The sequence below is a fragment of the Pinus tabuliformis genome, chromosome 5_2 (assembly GCF_031772625.1).
Source record: "Pinus tabuliformis cultivar Carrire ecotype Pingquan chromosome 5_2, CPIR1, whole genome shotgun sequence".
Lineage (NCBI taxonomy): Eukaryota > Viridiplantae > Streptophyta > Pinopsida > Pinales > Pinaceae > Pinus > Pinus tabuliformis.
Genome location: NC_142306.1, coordinates 1,084,725,143 through 1,084,749,507, shown reverse-complemented (window position 1 = coordinate 1,084,749,507; position 24,365 = coordinate 1,084,725,143). Strand labels below are relative to the sequence as shown.

Below are 24,365 nucleotides of genomic sequence, written 5' to 3'. Positions count from 1 at the left end.
TTCTTAATTACAATCTGACAGCTAAATGTCTTTAAGAGTCCTAATACAAAAAGGAGTGAAATTCCTAAAACATGCTTCAACAACCTTATCCATGACTTAAATACATTCTTTAATCAGCTTCTAATCCATGTCTTCGAGCTTTCTGATGTCTCCAGTATTGTTGCAAACCCTGCTGATTCATGACCTAACTGTCCTAAAAACAAGGAGACAGAGTTCCTCCTTTTAAGCCCTTAATCCTTTATGCTTATCTTTGAGCAGTTTTGTTGGTGTTGATGATTGTTTCATATATGTCACATATATCATTAATCCATTAAGACTTCATTTCTCCACATGTGCAAAAAGGGGAACCTCGAACAGATGGAAAAGAGGATGAAACGTGATTGTGCTACGAAGATAGTCTGTTTTCGTAGCACAGCCTTTATATCACTTATGAAGTACTTCTTTGAAGCATTCTTTCTACATCACTTCCATCTGAAACTTCATCTATGATCCTCATATATCTCCCAGCAACATCAAAACTTGGAATTTATTAGACCTTACCTTCGAAATACATCTATAAAGTGCTAAAAGGTCACCTTCAATAATTTCGTAGTGCGCTACGAAACTGCTGTGTATGCTCTTTTTTCAACACAGTTTTCAAAAATCTACAATTTGGGAATTTTCAAAATTTCATAAAGACTGATATGATCACCAAAAATCAAAACAACTTAACCTTATAAGATGTTCTTCTTCACAGATGACCTTCTTTTTAATACCAAAATTATTTTAAGGTATATCCTTTACTACCCTTTTTCATCACCTTGTTTAATTATTATTGTAGTCTTTCTTCAGATTTTGTTAACTGTATTTCTAGGTCTTCAATCTGTCTCTTCACTCTCATGTTAGTATCTTTCAACTGAGCATTCAACCTCCTTACAAATATGGCTTCTTTGATTGTAGGAAAAATCCAAGTAAAGTACTGAGTTTCACTGCTGACTATTTCTGGTTTGGAAACTTTTTCAACTTCCCAGAGAGCCTTTATCCTTTTGAAATCTATCTTTTCAGCAGCGTGCCTTCTTGCTCTCATCCTTAGTCTAGCAATTTCATTATTAGCTACTCTTAACTTTCCTTCCATTTCTTTGTAACTGGATTTTTCTGTTTGAGTGGAAAAAACTCTGTTTTTGTCACCTTTAGGTATTGGTGATGAAAGGTCTATCAACTCTTCCTGAACAATGGAAGCTTCTTCTATTTTCCCTAACTCAATATTGGACTCTTGCATCTTTTTGGATTGCCTGGTTAAGGGCTTTCTGGGCTTGAACACAAATGCTGTAACATCATCCTCAAATTCCAGTTTCTTAGAGGATTTCATCTTCTTCGACTTTCCTTTATCAAACTCTATGACATCTGCCTGCACCAAAGGGGATTCTGCAATATCAATGGCTTTTAAAATATCATTTAAATTACCCTTCAAGCTTGGACTTTCTCCTGAGATCACTGATTTACCCTTCTCCTTTGAAATTTGACTTCTAGTCAATCTCCTTTGAACTGGTTTGTTAGCTAACTATTCTTGTGTCTTTTCTTTAACTTCAATTATTTTTTCATTTGTGGATTTAGGAGTCTCAAGAATAACCATTGATGTTTTGCTCACTTGCTCTTTCACCTACTTTTTGGGTTTCATCGTAACAAATCATTTTGACCTGCGCATTACAGACTTGCTGGTTTCTGCTAATGGAGTTTCTTTAACCTTAGGGCTAATGCCTGTGTCTTGATTTTCTATTCCAAAACCACATCATAAAAAAAAAATGAAGACCATTCTCTATTCATCCTTTTAAGTTCATGTAAAACTATCAGTTTAATTAGCCATGATGAAAAAGGGAAGATTCATATCCTTGAGATTTCAATTGCACTTTATCTGCCATCTTAGCTATACTTTGATACTGGAAGTAAGGCAAATCTAAAGAAATCATACTAGTAAAATGCAATAGGAGTTTAAAATGATATGGACAAAATTTATGATATCTGCCCTCACAGGTGAAATAACATTGAATGTTGAAGAGCAAGTTGACATAGATGTCTTTGATGTAGTTCCCTTGGAATTGCCTTGGTTAAGTCTGTTTATGCAAACTCTGGCTTTAGAAACACTTTACATGGTTCCATGTCAAATCTGAAGTTTTTGAACCATATATCTTGCCCCCTAGGAATCTCTGTCACCAAAGCTATGATTTCTGGGGAAATTTGCAAGTTTAGGATTCTGACCTTTGTGTTTGAGCTAGTGAAATGTAGTACAAACTCCTTTGTCACCTAAGTATGTCCTCCCTGAAATGTTTTACAAAAATTCCAACATCCTGCTTTCTTGAAGGCTTTCACAACTGAGTTATCTCCGGCTAAGACCTTGGTGCTTTCAGGCTCTGTTCTTAAACAATGACCAACTCTGTGACTTTTCCTTTCTTCTGTCATCTTTGCCTTTGAATTCCTGTAACAAACTAGCCTCTCTTGAAATTCTATTTACAGCCTCGCTTATGGTGGTCAGCCTCGCTTGAATTATGGATGAGAGAAACCTTGGTAAGAAATTATCATACGCTTACCATTTGAATAACTATCTTTTTGAGGGTTTGCATGCAAAATACAATAAGAAACTAGTCGGCCCTTTCAAATTTGAAATTGCCTATCATGATGAACCCTTAATTCGAAATGATGAATTTTGGATGGCCACATGCTTAAGAACTGACTCCTAGCTGACACCTAATAATGAAAATTTAACGACATTTTAACGAATTAATGTTTTGACAAGATTGCCTATGAATTCGCTCTTTCGTAGCATGCAGAAAAAAGTGCTACTAAAAGAGTAGCGTTTTCGTAGCACAAAATAGACATTTTACACTTTCTATGCTACGAAAGCGTCGGGGCTAATTCCAAAAAAAAAATTCAAAATGGTTTAAGATATGTGTTTCTAAACAGAATGTGAGACTTCTGAGACATAGAATAAGGTTGTTAAACTTTATTTGGAAACAAAATGAGACTTTTGAGACTCCTAACCTATCACCTACCCATTAAAACATAAAATGACTTGATACTTATCTAAGACCATAATTAGGAACAATGTAAACTCTTATTTTGGTGATAATAGGCGCACTGATGAAATGATGAGTTTATATCATTTTTCAGGCAGAGGTATCAATGAGGACCCTTGTGGGTTGTTCGTATGGTTGGCGGATTGTGTGGAGGTGGGTCAAGTTCAAACCCCACCCACTCCAAAATAGCACGCAACAAAGTTTTGTTTTAACCATTTAATTTTAATTGGCGTGGAATCTTTTGGGAGGCACGTTTAGTTGTACATGGGCGCATTTAAGTTTTGGAGTACCGTGGTTGTTTGTACAATGACTACATGAATGTTTGGGGGTTTCATGTATTGCTTTGGTTACGTGTGAGGGTGCCCAAGAGGCGGGCCGGTCACACCAACCGAGAAGGTTCGAGCCCCGCCACCCTCGGCCCATTTAAAGTAACGTTGTCATGGGGTGGGGCATGGGTCGGGTCAACCGGAGGTGGCTCGCCCACTACCAGAGTTTTGTGTTTAATGTGGTGTTTGGTTGGAGGGTCCAGCGGGGTGATGGCCATTGGCCCAATTAATAAGTAATTTCTATTAAAGAGGTTGGGATGGTGAGGGTCATGGCCCATCAACCCCTTCTTTTTAAATAAATTTTGTTTTGTAATGTGTTTTGGGGGTCGCGGGGGTGGTGGCTCACCACCTCATATATTTATTTATTTATTTTATATATAATAGGCCTTTTTCTAAATTTTGTCTAACATAAGGGTTATTAGACAAATTAAAGAAGCAACAATTTCACCTGATTTTTGGAGCTAGGTTTCATACCCTGGGGTCGAAAAAATTGTAGGACACTTAAACCTGGCCCTTAGTTCAACTTTGACTGGCTTGTTCTCCTTCATACGAGCTCGGATTGACGAACCGTTTGCACCGCTATAATCAAGACGTTTAGATTTACGCCCTGGTCCTAGTTCAAAAGCATTCTGATCACTTTGATTGTCGAGCTTCCATAAGCCCTCTTTGTCCTGTGTGTGTCTCTAGAGCCACCTAGATCAAGGAGTTTGTAGTATGCATAGATGATTGGAAGAGAGGACTTGTTGGGGTCCTTATGGAGGATGGACAGGTGGTATGCTATGAGTCACAAAAACTAAACCAGCACGAGTAGAACTATCTGATGCGTGATCTTGAGTTAACAACGATCATATATGCATTGAAGATGTGGAGGCACTACCTTATTGGAAAGAGTTTTGTACTGATGAGTGATCACATTGGCTTGAGGTATTTGTTTGACCAACCAAATATGAACACTTGGTAAGCTAGATGGTTGTCCACGATCAATGAGTTCGACTTTGAGATCAGGTACATTAAAGGAAATGAGAACATGGTGGCATATGCTCTTAGCAGGAGGGTACAAGTAAATCACTTAGCGACTATGAGCTCCTATGGAATAGAATTATAGGATATAATCTTGTAGGTAGGTCAGTAGAATGTCAGTTATATGGAGATTATGAAGAGGTTGCAACAAAGCACAGGTATAGGTAGTGTTATAGGTGCAGGTGCACAGGATGTGGGTTATTATCTTACAGCAGATGGATTGGTTAGATTTATGGATAGGATATATGTTCTAGATGGTAGTGAGCTTAAGAAGGTGATCTTGAGGGAGTTTCATGCAAAATCATATTCAGGTCACCTAGGCTACCAAAATAAATTGACCACAGTGAAGAAATTTTAATATTGGTTGAATCTGAAGAAGGATGTCGTAGAGTTTGTGGCTAAGTGTTTTGATTGTCAGTGTGTGAAGGTAAAGTGTAAGCATCCAAGTGGACTTCTATAGCCGATTACAATTCCGGAGTGGAAATGGGAGGTCATTTCCATGTATTTTATCACAGTTTTTCAAGGATAGTGAGAGAACATGATTCCATCATGGCTGTTGTGGATAGGTTTACAAAGGTTGCACACTCCATTCTAGTGAATTATACCTTCTCATCTAGTGATGTAGCATAGGTATTAATTCAAGATATGGTCAAATTGCATGGTGTTCCAAAGAAGATTGTGTTAGACAGGGATGCATATTTCACTTCCAAGTTTTTGAAGGAGTTGTTTAGAGGTTTGGGCACAGAGTTAGCCTTTAGTACAAATTATCATTTACAGACAGATGGAAAAACTGAGAAGGTCAACATGATATTGGAAGACACGTTGAGGCTATACGTGATGCATCAACAATGAAAGAGGGAAGAGTATCTTCCACTGGTAGAGTTCACTTACAAAAATGGGTATTATGAATCCTTGAAGATGAGTCTATTTGAGACATTGTATGGGCGGAGTTGCAATACTCCCATCAGTTGGAGCGATCCAGTTAACAGGGTGTTAATTGAGCCAGACATGTTGGTGGACATGGAACGGGAAATGCATGTTATAAAAAAGAATCTAAAGGTAACACGGGATATGTAGAAGAGTTATGTATATCAGAACAGGTTGCTCAAGGGGTTCTAGGTTGGGGAATAGGTGTAATTGTGCATCAAACTAAAGAAGAGCTCCTTACGGATTGGATCATGTGCCATGATGGCACCACAATTTTGTGGACCCTTCAATATTATTGATAGGATTGGGCCAGTAGCCTACCAAATTTCACTGTCTCCAACAGTAAAATTCCATGATGTTTTCCATGTGTCATTGCTTAAGAATCATGTTAAAGATGTTCATCATGTGATTGACTGGTCTGTATTGTAGGTGGAACCAGATGGAGAATTCTAGTTGGATCCTCAATGTATATTGAAGAAAAAGGTGCTCATGCTCTAGAACCGAAAAATCGAGTAAGTTAAAGTGTATTGGAAGCACTTTGGGCTTGATGAAGCTACATAGGAGATAGAGGATCAAATGTGGGCGATGTATCCGTCATTGTTTTCCAGTTGAGGCAAAGCAGTTTTGGTATGGTGTTTTGGTATGTGTATTTGGTACATGTTTGATGATGTTTTGGTATATGTACATATGTATGTGGAGGTAAATACCTCCATGAGCTATGTTATAAATCTCCAATAAGCGGTATGGGTGTCATGTTAGTATAATTATCCTATAGTGATGATGCCATTTTTTTATGTTATCATGATGGTTTTCTTTTCAGCAGGGTGATTACTGTAAATGTTGCATCAAGATATGATATAAAGCTCCATGAGAAACATGTTTTCTCTGTAGTGGTTTCACTGAGGTATATGTGTGGTTGAACACGAAGGACAGTGTCCCCCAAGGGGGAGGGTTCTATAACAACCCTAGTGAAATTCCATGTAATAAAATTTAAAAATAATAACCATAATTGATGGGACACTTATTCCAAGTTGAATGTTGGCAAGACATTGTTAGAACCCTATACTACTAGTTTAAACCCTTATTGTTATTAGTGCAACCCCCTTATAATATTGTTGTGCCCATGTAGTCCCCATATTGTTATTATTGTGCCCTTACATTATTACTATTATGTCGACTCTGATTATATTATGACCCCTTAGACTCCTATATATATAAAGGAGGTCTTGTCATTTGTATCATCCAAGAATTGTTCATTTGAGTAATGTAAAGGAGGTTGCCCCCTCGAAGAGGCTAAATTCTAAGGCATTGATTTAGCTTTTCTATATTTTTGTGAGCTGGTTTCATAAAATTTGGTATCAGAGCTTTGGATTCTAGGGTTTCGCTGCTCCAAATAGGTCATCGTGGAATTTTCGCTATAACATTTTTTCTGTGACGTTTCAGAAGCTTAAAAAAAGACCATTTGAGTCAAAATCGTTTTGAACCTTGGGTCTGAATTTCAGAGCTTGTATCGCTATATGTTTAAAGTTATGATCTGAGGAAGTTAGGTTGTTTGCAGACTCCCGAATTACATTCTAAACAGGTGACTTGAGGAAAATCGTTATAACTTTTGTTCTGAGCATCAGACTGAAATTTCATAAGAAATTTCTGAAAGAGGACGAGCTGTATCTTTTTGATTCATTGGAGAAGGTATTTAGGTTAGCAAGAAAAATGGAAAGAAAAATTATGGAAACTAGGAAGCCTACCACTCACAACTATAAAGATGGAAGTATTTTTTCTCCTAGCCTTCCACGACCTACAAGGTTGACACCACAACAATTGGAAGAAAAAGGAGCAAAAGGACTTTGTTACAGTTGTGATAGCAAATACACTAAAGGTCATAAGTGTGCTGAGAAGAAATTATTCTACATAGATTGTGAAGAGGAGGAAGAAAAGAAACAATAAACGTCAAAAGAAAAGGATATACACCAGGAACAAACCCTAGATAAAGAAGAAATGAATCTGACCATATCTTATAATGCATTGGCTCGAATTACCACTCCTGAAACTATCAAGATAGAAGGACATATCAAGAAGAAAAAGGTAATAGTGTTGATTTATTTGGGAAGTACCCATAATTTTAATCATTGTAAGATAGCCAAGGAATTGAATTGCTTCCTATATCGAGTACCAGAGTGTCAAGTGATGGGTGCAAGTGGAGGAACCATAAATTTCTCTGGAAAGCGCCATAATATCAAGATATCCATGGGAGAATATTTATTGAATAGTCCAATGTTTTCCATTCCAATGGGTGGTGGTGATGTTGTACTAGGATTCCAATGGCTACAATCCTTGGGTATAATAGTTTTTAATTTTCAAGAACGTTTTATGAAATTTTGTGCGGAAGGAAAGGAAGTTGAATTAAGGGGTATTGCAGGGAAACTGGGAAAGATAATCAGCTCTAACATTATGACAAATCTTATAAAGAAGGAACAAGGAAGCGTAATTGCACAATTATGTTCGCTATAGGTTCCCAGATCGAAATCGTCTATTTCTCTAGATCTCCAAAAAGTCATGGATAATCATTCCAAGGTATTTGAGACTCCCAAATGCCTCCCACCTATTCATGACCATGATCATGCTATTCATTTGATTCCAGGAAGTGTTCCTCCAAACATTAGGCCATACAGATATCCCTATGCCCAAAAGAGTGAAATTGAATGTATGTTTATAGAAATGCTGGAGGCTAGTATAATTCAACCTAGTCAAAGTTATTTCTCTACTCCAGTATTATTGGTGCAGAAGAAGGATGGATCATGGCACATGTGTCTAGATTATAGGGAGCTCAACAAGCTCACTATTAAAGATAAATTTCCCATTCTTGTCATTGATGAATTGGATAAATTGAATGGATCAATTTACTTCACCAAGTTGGATCTTCATTCAGGATATCATAAAATCAGAATGAAGACTGAAGACATTCCGAAAACAACATTTCGAAGTCATGAGGGTCATTATGAATTTTTGGTCATGCCTTTTGGCCTTACCAATTCAGCTTCTACATTTCAAGGTTTGATGAATTGCATTTTCAAGCCCTTCCTTAGAAAATGCGTGTTAGTATTTTTTGATGATATACTAATCTACATCAAGTCTTGGAAGGATCATGTTCAACATGTGACAGGGTGCTCAAACTATTGGAGGAGAAAGAATTATATGAAAAAATATCCAAATGTTTATTTGGAGTACAAGGGATGGACTATATGGGTCATATTGTATCTCATGAAGGTGGTAAGGTAGACCCCAGAAAAATTAAAGCCATTAAGGAATGGAAAATCCCCACATCCATAAAGCATTTGTGAGGATTTCTCGAGTTGACAGGGTATTATCGCAAGTTTGTTAAGAATTATGGGAGAATAGTAGCACCTATAACAACATTATTGAAGAAAGATGCATTTTCACGGACTCTGGAAGAAACAAAGGCCTTCCAACATCTTAAAGAGGCAATGTGCCAAGCACTGGTCTTAGCTATGCCGGACTTCACAAAAACCTTTATTGTGGAATTTGATGCTCCAGGAAATGGAATTGGTGTTGTTTTAATGCAAGATGAAAGACCCATTTCTTTCGAAAGTCGTCCAATCAAAGGAAAGTATTTACATAAAGCTATTTATGAGAAGAAAATGTTGGCAAAAATACATGCACTTAAGAAATGGTGACCCTACCTAATGGGAAGACACTTCAAGGTAAAAACGGATCATGATAGTCTTAAATACCTTTTAGAAAAAATATTATCTTCATAAGGATAGAAAAAATGGGTCACAAATATGTTGTGTCGTGACTTTGAAATCGTCTACAAAAAAGGGAAGCAAAATGTTGTTGCAAATGTACTCTCAAGAAAGGATGAGGATGTGGAAGTATTGTTTTGTGCTATTCCTATTATCCAACCAGATTGGATAAATGAATCAAGGGATGGATGGAAGAATGACAAAGAAGTGTGGCCACTCATTTAAAAGTTGCAGAGGATCCTAGTTCAAATAACATTGCCAGAACTTGACAAGGAAGGAAAAATCATATTGGAACCTTAAGCAGTCACAGAAACAAGAAATCAACAGCTACAAAATCGATCAATTTCAGAGTATCTCATCAAGAGGAAGAACTTACCTTGAAGATTCCACATGGGAGGATGATAATTTTATATGGAAGCATCCAAAACTACTCAAGCATTGAGGACAACACTTTTTGAAGGAGAGGAGCATGTTAGATCCCTATACTACTAGTTTAACCCCTTATTCTTATTAGTGCAACCCCCTTATAATATTGTTGTGGCCATTTAGTCCCCATATTGTTATTATTGTGCCCTTACATTATTACTTTTATGTCGGCTCTGATTATATTATGATCCCTTAGACTCCTATATATAGAAAGGAGGTCTTGTCATTTGTATCATCCAAGAATTGTTCATTTGTGTAATGTAAAGGAGGTTGCCCCCTCGAAGAGGCTGAATTCTAAGGCGTTGATCTATCTTTTCTATCTTTTTGTGAGCTGGTTTCATAACAGAAATCCTAGTGTGTGTTCATTTCGTTTTTTTTGGCTAAGGAAATTGACAAAGGAAATGACTAAGGTTTTGGAAAGGCAAAATGGCATTTTTGGCACAATTATTTATGAAAATAATGGAAATTATGAGAAAAGGAAGGGGAAAGGTCACAGGCTACATGTGAGGAGGAAATTGAAGGAAAATAATGGAAAATGAAGAAAATAGAGGCCTAATTGATAAAAAGGCTTCTGATGATCAATTGGTGCCTTTTTTTTAGTTCAATTTTGGAGCTTTATGATTATTCTCTCTCTCTCTCTCTCTCTCTCTCTCTCACACACACACACACACACACTTGGACACGAAGTTTTCTTGGAGAACTTGGGCATTGGATCAAGAAATGTAAAGAAGGCAAGAGAAAGGAAGGAGCAAGCAAGGAAGAGCAGGATCAAGCATCTACATCGACATTTTTTGCAGGTATTGTTTTGTATGCGTGATTTCCTTGCTAGATTTGGCATGCATGGTATTACATGTGGTTTTTTTCTGTCATGGTATGGGTTTCGATAGGTGTGACATTGTTTTTAGCCTAGCCTTGCCATTTCTAGATAACTTTGATGAGATGGGTTCTCATACTTTGGTTGAGCTGGATTGCCAAATGGATTCAAAGTTGAGTGGGGTGGATCTACAAAATGATAAAAACATGGCCTAGTGATCCTTGAACCAGACTGTGGATCACGATAAATCCACTGGCCTAGTAACCCCTGAGCTAGACTGTGGGTTGCAGTAAATCTAGGATTGTGTGCCTATATATCCTTGTCGGTGAATGATGAGATATACGGTAAAGCCAAGAGGTGGATTTATCTCTGTTAGGCCTAGTAATCCTAAGATGGGATGTATCGTAAATCCTAGAGAGTGGGTCTCGATGTAGGGCCTAGTGATCCCTAGATGAGATTGTTGATTACGTAAATCCAGGGAGACTAAGAGGCACTAAAATTTCTCACGGTGTAGGTGGAGAACTCTGGTAGCATCCATACTTTTTTGGTTCTTTTTGGTTGGTTATGAGTCCCACATTCATGTTTGGAATATGGCACGAGGGTGATTGGATGAAGAGAGATTTGGCTCAGCTAATCTATGGTTGGGTGGAACGTGGTAGTCCCATCCCCGGTTGGTTTCTACATTCATTAATGAGAAATTCATTCCCTTGGCTTTCATGTGTAAATGTACTGTTTTATATGTGGATTCTATGACTATAGTATTCATGGTATTTTTGTTGTTATTATGTTGCTTATGTATATGTTTTATGACAGTATCTATGTATGGCTCTCCTCATATGTTTACTTTTAAATGAATGAAAAATTAAGCTTTAACCTAATAGATGGTAATGCAGAAAATGATATAAGGGAACAATGCTTCATAGCGATTCTCATATAATTATGACACCCCTATGCTTAAATATGTTGTTTACACTTGTAGATTACATATTTGTTACATATTTGTTGAAGCACATGTCATGGCTAGTAGGGGTCTCGTTAAGGGCTTGTTCAGGTATTTACATTTTTATAATTGTTTCCTTGTTATCTCTCTGTTATGAATGTTTCATTCAATTCTCGGCAGTGACCTCAGCTATGGGTCTGAAAAAGTGGCTCAAATCCCTGAGACGTTGGCGTGACACCAGGAAAAATAATCCTTCAACATTGGCATGCCTTGGCATGAGAGCATCCAAAGCCTCCCGGACGTTGTTAGGTCCATATCATGGGAGCATCAGGGGGTCAAGTAGGCTAAAACCTTAGAGGGACCTAGGGGTTGGTTACTAGAAGTTTTGGGATGGTTCTCAGGGGTCTAGTAGCTAATGTGGAAGGTATGTATGATGTGTTTCCATTGATTCCATTTCCTGAAGGTCACCTAGGAGACTGAATCTAATCATAGTAGCCTCTCGTCACATGTTTAGCCCGGTTGGTCGGTTACTTGGGTAGATGTGGGAGGAGGGTGTTAAAAAAACACACCCAATAATGTATTCATTTGCCAATGAAGTGCTACTTACCTAACAGTCCTCAAGCAGTTCAAAATTGAACATATACTTCCTCTCCTCCCCAAATTTTATCTCAAGATCCCTGATTTCCTGGCACATTTCCAATGTAATCACATTGGAGTATGTCTCCATGGAGTCATGGGAAAAGATCCTTTCCCCTCTCTGACCAGTCTGGGCTTTGCCACCAGCACCCCTCCTACTCTTGTACCTCTACCTTGGTGGCATTGATAATTCACGAAGAGACAACTTAGATTCCTTGTGGGATTTCCCTTACCTACAAACGAGCATGCAATCTAACCCAACCCCCTCTAAAAAACTCAGGTACCAACAAATTAACTCCTCATGGTAGCACCATACATAGATTTAAAGGTTTGGTGGCAATCTAATAGAGAAGGCAGAGGTTGACAGCTCTTTGTCCACCATATTTTCTCCCTCCACCGTTGGATGCAGAAAGCACCATCCCAAGATTGTAAAACAACAACAACCCAACAAAACAAGATCAAATTCCCAATCCCACCCACAACACCAACCTTGGTTCTTAAATACACCTACCTAGACCAATCCTTTCCACCTTAACAAGCTAAAGCCACTACCAATAATGATGAATTTAAATAGACCCTGACACCAAACAACCCCAAAAGACTCACAAAAATTCCTAAACTTCAAAGGGCCATTGACATGAAGAAACTAAGACAAGTTACCCTTATTACCCAAATTAGCAGACACATACTGCAAGACTCCTATATAGATCCGAAAAGATACCAAAACAAGAAAAATTAACTTACGCACAACACATATTTTCCATAACTTAAATGAATCGACCTCCACCACCCCCTGTGCCCAAGCTCTGAAATCCATCACCACCTCCACATAGGAGAGGTCAAAAGTTCTTGAATTATCACCATGCCTCGTGCAAAACACCCAATCCTTCCAAACCATGGATAAAACTACTATCATCCTCTGATACAAGAAACTCCAAGAGGTCGAGGTCTTCCCCTTAACACTCACCCTCTCTTCACAGATGCCCTTTCCAACCTTTGTTGTGATAGACAATGAACCTCACCAACTATATATTTGCATGCTCATGCATGTGAACCACTAACTATATACCAACGTCATTTAATGAAGAATTATAAGCTCGAGGGTGGTGGGATCAAAACCTTATCTTCTTTTCCACCGTAACACCCCCATCCGCGGGATAAAACTCAATTTGACTAAATACTAAATTCTAGATTCATTCTATAATTTCACATTTAACGTCAATATGTTACTTTCATTTCAGTGTTATATATTGGTTTTAACTTCTATTACATTAATTTAGATATATTATCTTCATTTTAGTGTTCATGCATTAGTTGGAGTGTTTTTTGCATTGGTTTCATTAATCACATTACATAGAACAAAGGTTGCATTAGTTTCAATGATAATATACCAAAACTTGGTTTGGAATAATCTAAGTAATTACGTTGAGTTATAACTCAACTTGGTAGTTCCATTGATTTCATCGAAACACAACACAAAACAATAAACTTTATTGATTTTGGTGATGATACAACGACAAATGATTTAACTCAAACAATCAAATAGTGATATTGATTTCAACAATAGCATATTGCAAACCATTTCCAAAATACATTATGATGTTGGGAAAAAAAATTCTTATGATAAATTGAATTGCATCACATTAAGACCAGTGTGATAATGAGAAATATACAAAATGCATTAAAAAGAAAGAAACAAAATTAGAAAAATGTAAAAGACCAGAAAAACAAATTATTAATATTGCAAAGCAAAAAAGTGAAGAGAGAGGATACCATTTGAATGATTTTCAAAATCAACTTTATTTCATATATAAATAATATTAAAAAGTTAGTGACACCCTTTCAAATGTCAATAAAAGAAATATGACTAATTTTTTTTTAATAATACTCTTTGCCTTATAAATGTTATTTAATAAATTTCAAATAATTAGATTCATCTTCCCCATATATTGAGGGTGTTTTTGTATATAGGATCATTCTCTATAAATTTTATATAAAATGGAATTCATTTTTTGACTTGAGAAAAATATTAATTTTTATTAAAGAGATGAAAATTATATTTTGTATGTGTACATGTGTGCACTCAAAAAACTAACAAACTAACATCATAGAGAGCCTAAAAACATAAACATTTATAGTAAATATGAAAACAAAAAAATACAAGTATCCATCATCAATGAAAATAAAATAACAACAACATTATGGATCTATTTACATACCGTATATGAAGGACTAATGATAAAAATTATGGTTCTGTCCATTTATTTGTTCTGAGATTTTCCAAGTTCCCAAATTGTGAACATCCATTTTTTTTATACGTGGAGTCAGCATCTGTGTTTCTTTCCAACATATGATTCGTTTTAAAGTAAGATATACCATATATTTTATAAAAAGTTGATATTTTAATATATTTAATAAATATAAAATTTAAATTTAAATTAGTTTTATATCAAAATTGTTGTTTTTTAAATTAAAAAACTTTAACATTTGAGATTTTTATGTTATATTGGTATATATTTAATAATTATAAAATTAATTTAAATAAATTATATCTCAAAATTAATGTTTTCTTTAATATTTCTAAATTAATTTAAATAAACTATATCTCAAAATTAATGTTTTCTTTAATATTGCTAAATTAATTTAAATAAATTATGTCACAAAATTTATGTTTTCTTTAATATCTCTAAATTAAAGATTTTAACATTTTATTAAAACATAGATGTTTGTCAACCAAGCAGTTAATTTGGCTTGATCATAGATTAGGTGTTTTCTTGGTAATGAAGTGTAATGGTCAAGCTTGCAAGTGAATGGTAAAAAAATTTGAAGATCAGTTCTTAAAGCAAACATAAAAGGCAAATGATATTGGGGTTGCGATTTTGTAAAGCTGGTAAATGGTAGCTGATACTTTGACGAAGCCATAGGCAAAATACAAGTTTATCTCTACTGAAATGGTTTGGAATGAATTACATTCAGCTAGAAGTTTGCATAACGTTGTTTCTCCTGAATCGGCAATATTAATTATAAAAAGTGCGGAATGGAATGTGGATCTTTCTGTTAAAAATAATTTCTCCTGTTAACTTCGTCTTTTCAACAGAATTTTTAGTTTTATCATGATAAAAATTAAAAGATACAATGCACTGGTAGGGTAGTATTTAGTTTTCTATTTGATTGAGTTTCGACCAAAAAATTATAAGGTTCAGGAGTAGTTTAATATTAAAAATTTAATTTTTGTTATTTTTTATTATTATTTTTTTTAAAAGTATTAGTTAAGGTTTTATTATAAGCTGTTTAGTAATTTTAATTTTTATTAATTATTAATTTTTTGTTTTAGTTTTAAAATGACTTATTATTATATTAAAAACATAATTTAATAGATTTAATTATAAACAATTATATATTAATAAAAATAAAATACACAATCATACATATATAAAAGAAATTATTACTAAAATTATATAAAAGAAATCTAGATGTCTTATTTATATAGGATTCTCACTTTCAACTTTTATTTTCCAAAAAATTATGTTTATGCTAAAGTTAACTTTAATAATAATGTTAAATAGAAAAACTACTTACCCTGCTAGTAAAATGTTCCCATCAAAACTTTAACAAACCCTTTCAGCTCATAGATAATTTCCACCCTCAACCTCTCTTCATAAGAGTTTCCCACCCTCAACCACTCTTCATAAGATAGATAAAATGTGAACAGAATTGAAAAGAAAGAGATGTAGCTCTCAGGTGTGGCCTGCACCTGGGGACTACACTCACAAAACTTGAGAGATCACTCTCGTCCACTCTATATGCTTAATCAATCAAAGATTATATCATTAAATACAATACTAGGAAATAGGAAGTTGCACCCAAATCTCATAACTATAGGAACTAATCCTAAACTAGGGAGAAAGTTACAACAATGTAACTATTTTCTCCATTAATATCAAAATAATATTAATTATTCTCAACTCCCCCCCTTAATGGAGAAAGGATTCTCCTGGACTCCTAGCATCTTTCTAAACAATTCAAATTTCACTCGTGCAAGAGGCTTTCTAAAAATATCAGCCACATTGTCACAAGTTTTACAATATTCAACAGCAATTTCTTTTGACTGTATTTTCTCTCTAACAAAATGGAACTGAGTGTCTATATGTTTGGTGTTTTTGTGAAACACTGGATTGTATGCTAATTTGATGGTGCTCTGGTTGTCGCTTTTGATAGAAGTGAGTTGCTTCTGTTCTTTTCCTGCATCTTTGAGAAGTCTCCTCAACCAGATCGCTTCACATGTTGCTGCACACAATACTTGATACTCAGCTTCACATGACGACAAAGCTACAGTACTCTGTTTCTTGCTGCTCCATGCTATGACCTCGGAACCTATGTTGAATGCATAACCTGTGATGGACCTCCGATCATCCAGGTTACCTGCCCAATCTGAGTCTGAAAAACTTGCTAGAGTAACATCAGATACATCAGTGTATAAAATACCAAAATGAACAGTACCACAAAGATACCTCAACACGCTTTTTGCTGTTGTCCAGTGACTTTCACGTGGTTTCGACATGAATTGGCTCAACACACTAACTGAGTATGCCAAGTCAGGTCTGGTTGTTGTAAGATATATCAGGCTGCCAACCAGCTGTCTATACATTGTGGCATCTACCTCCTTAGTGCCATCGTCACTGCTCAATTTCAGATTTTGCTGCAAAGGTGTCGCTGCTGATCTACACCGATCCATCCCAAACTTTTCCAACAGATTTCTAGCATACTTCCCTTGGGTAAGAAAAGTTTGTCCAGTATCTCTGAATACTTCTAATCCCAGACAATAGTTAAGGCTTCCGAGATTTTTCATCTCAAAGACTTGTGCCATGAGCCTTTTGATTCCTCTGTTTAAGTCCTCTGCATTTCCTGTTAGAATCATATCATCCACATATAGAGAAATCAAAATAATCTGCCTCTGATTATTGTACTTGGTATACAAATTTGGGTCATTTAAGCTTCTATGGAAACCATGCTCTATAAAGAAGGAATCAACCTTTTCATACCAAGACCTGGGAGCTTGCTTTAAACCATATAAAGCCTTTTTCAACCTACAAGCTGTTCCTGCCCCTGCTTTACAAATCCTTCTGGTTCTACTAAGTAAATTTCTTCTTTTAAATCACCATTTAAAAATGCAGATTTAACATCTAGTTGGTGTAATTCCCAATTACATTTAGTAGCTAAAACAATAAGTAATCTGATTGTATTTAGTTTTGCTACAGGTGCAAAAGTATCATCAAAATCAATACCTTCCAGCTGTGAGTATCATTTTGCAACCAACCTAGCTTTTAACTTATCTATACTTCCATCTGCATTAATTTTGGGTTTAAACAGCCATTTACTTCCTATAGGTGTTTTGTTTTTAGGCAGCTCTACTAATTCCCAAGTATTATTTCTAAGAATTGACTCCATCTCCTCATTCATTGCAGCTCTCCATTGCTCAAATTGGCTAGCTTCTTTATAATTAGAGGGCTCTATAATGTTCAAAAACTTCGACATCAACGCATAGTTTCTCAACTTTAATGGTAATTGAGTCTTCCTACCTGACCTCCTTGGTAGGGGACTTACCTCAAATTTGTTTTCCTCTGCCATAACTGGGCCTGCTTTTTCACCTTCTTGCTGTTCTTCTTCATTCTCTTCTTTCTGCTCATGTTCCTGCTCCCTTTCATCCTCGCTGCTTTCCTCCAATAGCAATGGAATGTGCCAATCATCTGCAACATCAGCTTTCCTTTCTTGTACCTGTTCATGAAAGACTACATCTCTACTTGCAAATGTCTTATGAGACTCAAGATTGAACAGTTTGTATGCTTTAAACTCTATACCATAACCAACAAAGATGCATTTCACTGCCTTAGGGTCTAATTTCTTTCTATCAGCTTTGGGTACATGTGTAAATGCCTTTGACCCAAAGACTCTTAAATGGTTTACTGCTGGTTTAAATCCATATAAGGCTTCAAAAGGGGTTTTGAAGCCAAGAAACCTAGTAGGACTTCTATTTTTCAAATATACAGCAGTATTTATCGCTTCTGCCCAAAAAATATTAGATAGACCTTTACCTTGCAGCATGCTCCTTGCGCATTCCACCAAGGTTCTGTTTTTACGCTCTGCAACACCGTTTTGCTGTGATGTGTGCGGTACTGTATACTGTTGAACAATCCCGTGAGCTTTGCAGTATTTCATGAATTCCTTTAATTTGTATTCTCCTCCTTGATCAGATCAGAGAATTTTAATACTTTTTCCAAACTATTTTTCCACCAATTTGTATTCTCCTCCTTGATCAGATCGGAGAATTTTAATACTTTTTCCAAACTGTTTTTCCACCAGGGTTTTGAAATCTATAAAACATTGGAAAGTCCGACTTTTCTTGTTTAAAAAATAAACCCATGAATACCTAGTGCAGTCATCAGTAAACAACAAAAAAGTATGCTCCCCCTAGCGACCTTGTCTGCATGGGACCACATACATCAGTGTGCACTAGCTCTAAGATTTCTGTTTGCCTCCTCCTATCATGCACAGGGAACTGTTCTCTGTGCATCTTTCCTAAGGCACAACCATCACAGTTTAACTGAATGTTACAAAAGATGGGGAGACCTTCGACCATACCTTTCTTTTGTAACAACATGAGATCCTGCAGATTTAGATGACCAAACCTCTGATGCCAGAGTTGTTCAGCTGTCGACTCTCCTGCAACCATGGCTTGCTTTAATATACTTTTTGCATCCAATCTGTATAGGCTTCCAACTCGCATGCCTGTTGCAACAATTTCATTCCTGCAATCCTTTATCACACAGTGAGTCTTGAAGAATTCGACATGCATATCTTGATCAGCCATCATGGATACAGATATCAGGTTTTTCTTTATTTCAGGTACATATAAAACATTTGAAAGGTGACTAATCTTTCCATTTGGTAACTTAACTGAAATCACCCCATGACCTTTAATCTGATATCCATTATCATCCCCTAGATATATTTTTGATCCATTTATAATTTCTTCAAGACTATCAAAAAATTCCTTATTACCTGTCATGTGAGAGGATGCTCCGGAATCGACATACCAGATGTCATCTTCATTTGATGCTGAAAGGGCACAGTCGACTGTGAACAGTCGAAATTCATGACTGAAGTCTTCTTCTTCAACAAAATATCCTCTGTGTTTTGGATTTACCTGTCTCCTCCTTGCCTCATCAGCCTGCTTCTTATAATAACAATCTCTCTGTATATGACCCTTCTTTCCACAATAAAAGCATTTCTTTTCAGAATGATTTGCAAGCATACCTTTATGACAGTGATGTTTATGTGTTGTTCCTCCTTTCTGGACTGATTGCTGCTGTGACTGCTTCCCTTTAGATAGTCGTCGTTTTGCCACCAGCGCAAGATCGTCACTTTGGGGATTCAAATTCAGGTTCTTCCGTCGCTCTTCCTCTTGCTGCAAGATCGCAGTGAGATCTTCAAACGTGGGTGTTTTCTCCCTTGCCGAGACTCCAGTAATGAAGGTTTGAAAATCATCACGCATCTCATTCATTGTAATTGCAACAAGATCTTCATCAGCCACCGCCACTCCAATGGCCCCCAATCCGTCTTTAACATCCTTAATTCGCGCGACAAATGCAGTAGCAGACTCCCTTTCGTCCATCCTCATTGAAAATAGCTTGCTTTTCAGAGCCAAAACTCTGTTTGCATTCTGGGTCTCATATAGACTTTTGATTTTCGTCCAAATCTCTGCGGATGTTTTACAGTCTCTAATGTGTGCAATGACATTGTCTTTCACAGACATCTTCAACAGGACTTTGGCCTTGTTTTCTCGTTTTTCCCAGTCTTCCTTCTGTGTGGTTGCAGTCGGCTTCTGCTCATCGCCTGTCACTATAGTCCAAGCATTTGCACCTTTGAGTAGGGTCTGGATCTTAAACTTCCAATTTGTGAAGTTAGACCCGTTGAGTTTACCAGATTCGTTAAGGTAAGATTCCATCGTATTACTCATTGTGAATCTACTTAACTACAACAAAAAACAATACATGTCAAATGGATCTGTCACCTCTGCCACCGATCTACAGTGTCTGGTACTCTCGCTCCAATGAGCAAATTCGGTGTTTTCAACATAGCCGAAACAATGATCTGATCACAATTGATCCAATCCACCTCTCCCGGATTGATCTGCCACTTCGCCGATCCTGCTCTCCTTGCAGTTCGCCAAATGAAGTCGAGGTTTCCCGCAGATCTCCTCTGGCGCTCTCCCGATATGTCTCTCCCGGACGGATCTGTAACTCCGTCGATCTGCATCGTTTGCAAACTGCCAAACGAAGTTCACACTGTCACAAATCCCCTTGGCGCAACCCCGAGCGAAAAATCCGCGCTAATTAAAAATCGGTGTAAGTATCTTAATTGGCGCGACTTTCCCGGTAAAATCCCGCGCTAATCGGGTTTTCTGGCGCTTTGGCGCGATTTATCCCTTAAAATCCGCGCTAATCGGGCACTGTCAGCGCAAAATCCGCGGTAATTGGCCTTTCCACTTAGAAAAAAAAGATTTCCGAGTCCGAGCAAGGTGTTCTGCAGTGCACCTGCTCAATTGAGCACAGAGCTCTCGTGTACACACAGCCACAAAGGCACTTCAAGCCACACAGGCTATTCCAGTCACACAGGCAATTCCGCCACACAGGTGACAAAAGATCAGGCTCACTCAAGCTGAGCTCTGATACCAAGATAAAATGTGAACAGAATTGAAAAGAAAGAGATGTAGCTCTCAGGTGTGGACCTACACTCACAAAACTTGAGAGATCACTCTCGTCCACTCTATATGCTTAATCAATCAAAGATTACATCATTAAATACAATACTAGAAAATAGGAAATTGCACCTAAATCCTATAACTATAAGAACTAATCCTAAACTAAGGAGAAAGTTACAACAATGTAACTATTTTCTCCATTAATATCACAATAATATTAATTATTCTCAACTAAGATTTGAACAATAACCTATGTATTAAACTTCGACCATGGGATTCCCTTAACAACCAAAGCCAACCACATGAGCTGGGAAACACTCGTTGCAAAGTGGCTGCAATATTCTTCCGTGAGCATAAACTTAAAATAATGGAGAGTAAAGATAAAATGGAATCGATTCTTCACTTTAGTGTGATTGGATCAAAACCGAAAAAAGTGAGATTATTCCAGCGTAGTTCGCCTTACGAGGCACAGCTATTAACGAATCCAAGCATATCTACTCGACTAAATTATTCCACACCGCGCTTAATTTTTTCATGTACTTTTCAGCCCAGTTTACACGTATATATATATATATATACATGCAATTGGACAGTAGCAGTATTGTAGAGCAGAGAGATCCCGGTGAAGTCAAGTTCAGTAACCTCTCACTAATCGCCTTTTCTATAGTTAAATTATTGTTGATCTAAAATTGATAATTACTTCATGTATTGAAGATTTTTGTTTGTGCTGTGGATCAGAATTTTCGGTGCACCAGAAGAACCAGAAATGGCCGCTGCGACTAAAAAACAGGCACCACCCGCGGGATATCCAACTGGAGAGGCAAAGGAGGAAGTCCCTCAGGTTGAGAAGGTGGCCCAAGAAACGAATGGTGAGGATGATGGCGAAACCGATCGAGGTATAAGCGCAAGGTTCATGGTCGGTCGCTCTAAGCCTCGGTCACATGGCTTTGTCCCTTTTGATGATTACGATCCTGCCCCGCCTCGAGGATCATATAGCCGTGTCTCACAGCATGAATATCCTCCTCGTCATGGTAATTAGTATGGTTTATATAGTTCTCTTTTCAATCAAAGAAATTGCGGGTTTGTAGCTCTCTAATTTATATAGTTTTTGACCAGACTAAACTTCCACATATAACCATTATTTAATTATATAGATAATTAGAAAATTACATTTTACCACTGCTTCTGGGTTAAAAAGTCTAACTGTCTTGCTAGTTCATACAGGTCATGGCAGCCACACCTACCAAGAACGTGTAGAGTATGAGGTATCTGGTAAGCCTCCATTCATAATGTTTGAGTTCTAGTAGAAAACATAGGGCTTCTTTTATATGTGGTATGCTATGTCTGGGAAGGCTCTATTCATAATGTTTGAGATTGAGTGAAAATAGTGCTCTTTTTATATGGTTTAGTTTATTGGTATGATTTTGGGGTTTAGTTTATTGATATGTTTTTGGAGTTTTGGTTTTTTTTTTATTAAAGGTATATGCTTTGTTTAAGTTTTTTTACAATTTAGTATGAATTTGTTGAAATAATAAATTTGAGTTATAAATTTTCTAGAGAGAATTTTCAAAACGTGAAATATATATATAATAATAAAAACATTTAAAATATAACAATATATTTTATAAATGGTATTTTTGAATTGAGACTTCTGTGATCTATATCAAATTTTTGAAGAATTTTTTGGCGAAAATTACATGGAGAAATTTTTGTCGACACGTTTTGAACCAACCAGTGTGGTTCAATTTCTCCATGTGACTTTCGCCGAATTTTTTTTCAAAAATGGTATTTTTATTTAGATAGTAAAATATATTCTTATCTTAATAATTAATTTTAGTTTAATTTTATTTTGTATTTAATAGTTAACTTAGATATTTAAATTTACAACGAAAACAAACTCTCACAAAACTATCACTGTTTTTTTCCTTTTGTTTTTTGCAGATGAAGAAGATGGTTACGAAGAGGGTTATAGGCACCAAGCCATACCCTACAACAAAAAGCCTCAACAATACTATAGACGCGATACCTATGTTGTTGACCAACCACCACCTCCTCCTCCCCCACGTCGTCGTCCACACAGCAACTACTACGTTAGGGATGAGTATGTCCAGTACTAAGTCTAGGTTATAATTGGACTATTAGAGATACTTATGCACCAATGGGGTTGCCTACTTGTAGGTAAATAAAGTATTGAGCTATCTTTAAAACTATCTATAAGTAATAGCTCAATATCAATAAATGTTTGCTCTTTATGTATATGTAAGTCAAGGCAATATTGGGCTGTCTTAAACCTATGCATGTGTAATAGCCCAATACTACTTTATGTTCGCTATCTATATATCTATGTTAATGTTATATTTGTTATCTATATCTCTATGTTAATGTTAAGGTTCGTTGGGATAAACATGTTAGGTTTATTTTATTATATCCATTTTGCTTCTTATAAAGGCAAATTATTGTGTTATTTTTGTTATTTAAGTGGATTTGTTTATGGGTAAATTTATATTTATTTAAATATTTTAAGGAAAAAAACATTAATATTAATAATAATAAAATGATTTTTAAAATAAATTTTAATTTAATAAATATATATATTTTAATTATCAAATTTAATTATTAAAAAATATGTATGGTTTTTAAAAGGTTATAAATTTAAGTGTCATATATATAAAAGAAGTTAGTTGATGTTATCTTTAATGGATGAGACTAAGGAATGAAATCCCTTTTAAGTGACATGATGAATATTGACAATATTGACAATGTAAGTATATTAAAATAAATTGGGAGCACTCTCAATGTATTAATAAATGTAATGGCACAAATAGTATTGCCTCAAGATAGGCAAACTATCTCAGACATGCAATCGCTTGCTTAAGTAAATATATCAACTACACACTAATCTAGGAGGCTAACTAGTAGAAGAAAATCTCTCAACCAACTAGACCTCATCAAACTCCTAAACACTAGGAATAGGCTCCTTCACATACAGTCTAAAACTTTACAAATAATAACTATTATAAACAATAGTAATGATCACATGCACATATATACAAGTAGTGCTTAGATATTCTAACACCCCCCATAATGACTACTTGTCTTAATCTTCATCTCTTAAGGCATTCATGTTTTAATCTTCATCTGTTAAGGTCTTCATAATATTTTGTAGCAAACATCACACTAAAGATCCTTTTGTGCAACAAGATCTACTTCATGTCAAACCTGGCACTTACACCTTGTACCTCGATCATGTCGACATCATCAAATTGTCGATGTCCATATAAAGGAAAACCATCTACTGGAATGCATGGATACCTAACTGATACAACTGTTGGTATATTAGGAAGTCCTTTATGTACATGTTTCATCCAACTTCTTGATGAACTCCCCATAGATATAAAATTTCACCTCACGAAGCCTACAACCAATATGGTCCACCCAAGGGTATCCATCCAGTGCATGACACACTCTTCCAGGATGTTAAAGAAGCCTCTAACAAAGGCTACTAACCTAAACTTGACAAAAATATCATGTCATTAGAGAACACATGACAAAGGGGCATGCATGCCTCTCTAGCGTTTACAATGATATTCCATTTTTGTTACACAAATACTCTAACCACCCCATCCCACATTTACCCACTTTTACAAGCTCTCTAGGTAAACATGAGTTGAAAGTTACTATGACATGACCCAACATCCAAGTTC

At 36.2% G+C, this 24,365-nt stretch overlaps 1 protein-coding gene across 4 annotated transcripts; it reads left to right on the top strand.

Annotated features, from left to right (window-relative positions):
- The first annotated feature begins 21,161 nt into the window (after positions 1–21,161).
- On the top strand, positions 21,162–23,029 carry LOC149163029 (uncharacterized). Of its 4 annotated transcripts, none has more exons than XM_089435895.1 (4): positions 21,162–21,293; positions 21,400–21,692; positions 21,886–21,933; positions 22,603–23,029. In XM_089435895.1, the coding sequence occupies exons 1-4, from the start codon at positions 21,196–21,198 to the stop codon at positions 22,776–22,778; spliced, it is 615 nt and encodes a 204-aa protein (XP_089292021.1). In that variant the 5' UTR covers positions 21,162–21,195; the 3' UTR covers positions 22,779–23,029. The 4 variants fall into 4 exon arrangements, with proteins under 4 accessions (XP_089292021.1, XP_089292020.1, XP_089292023.1 ...); XM_089435894.1 differs by having other exon boundaries at positions 21,877–21,933; XM_089435897.1 differs by having other exon boundaries at positions 21,180–21,293; positions 21,395–21,692; positions 21,877–21,933.
- Positions 23,030–24,365: the final 1,336 nt, after the last annotated feature.

Bases quoted from the DNA above. Each gene is read 5' to 3' on its own strand.
- LOC149163029 (XM_089435894.1), top strand. From the start codon at position 21,196: ATGTACTTTTCAGCCCAGTTTACACGTATATATATATATATATACATG. The intron at 21,693-21,876 runs GTAATTAGTATG...CTGTCTTGCTAG, and splicing joins TGAATATCCTCCTCGTCATG to TTCATACAGGTCATGGCAGC. The intron at 21,934-22,602 runs GTAAGCCTCCAT...TGTTTTTTGCAG, and splicing joins TGTAGAGTATGAGGTATCTG to ATGAAGAAGATGGTTACGAA.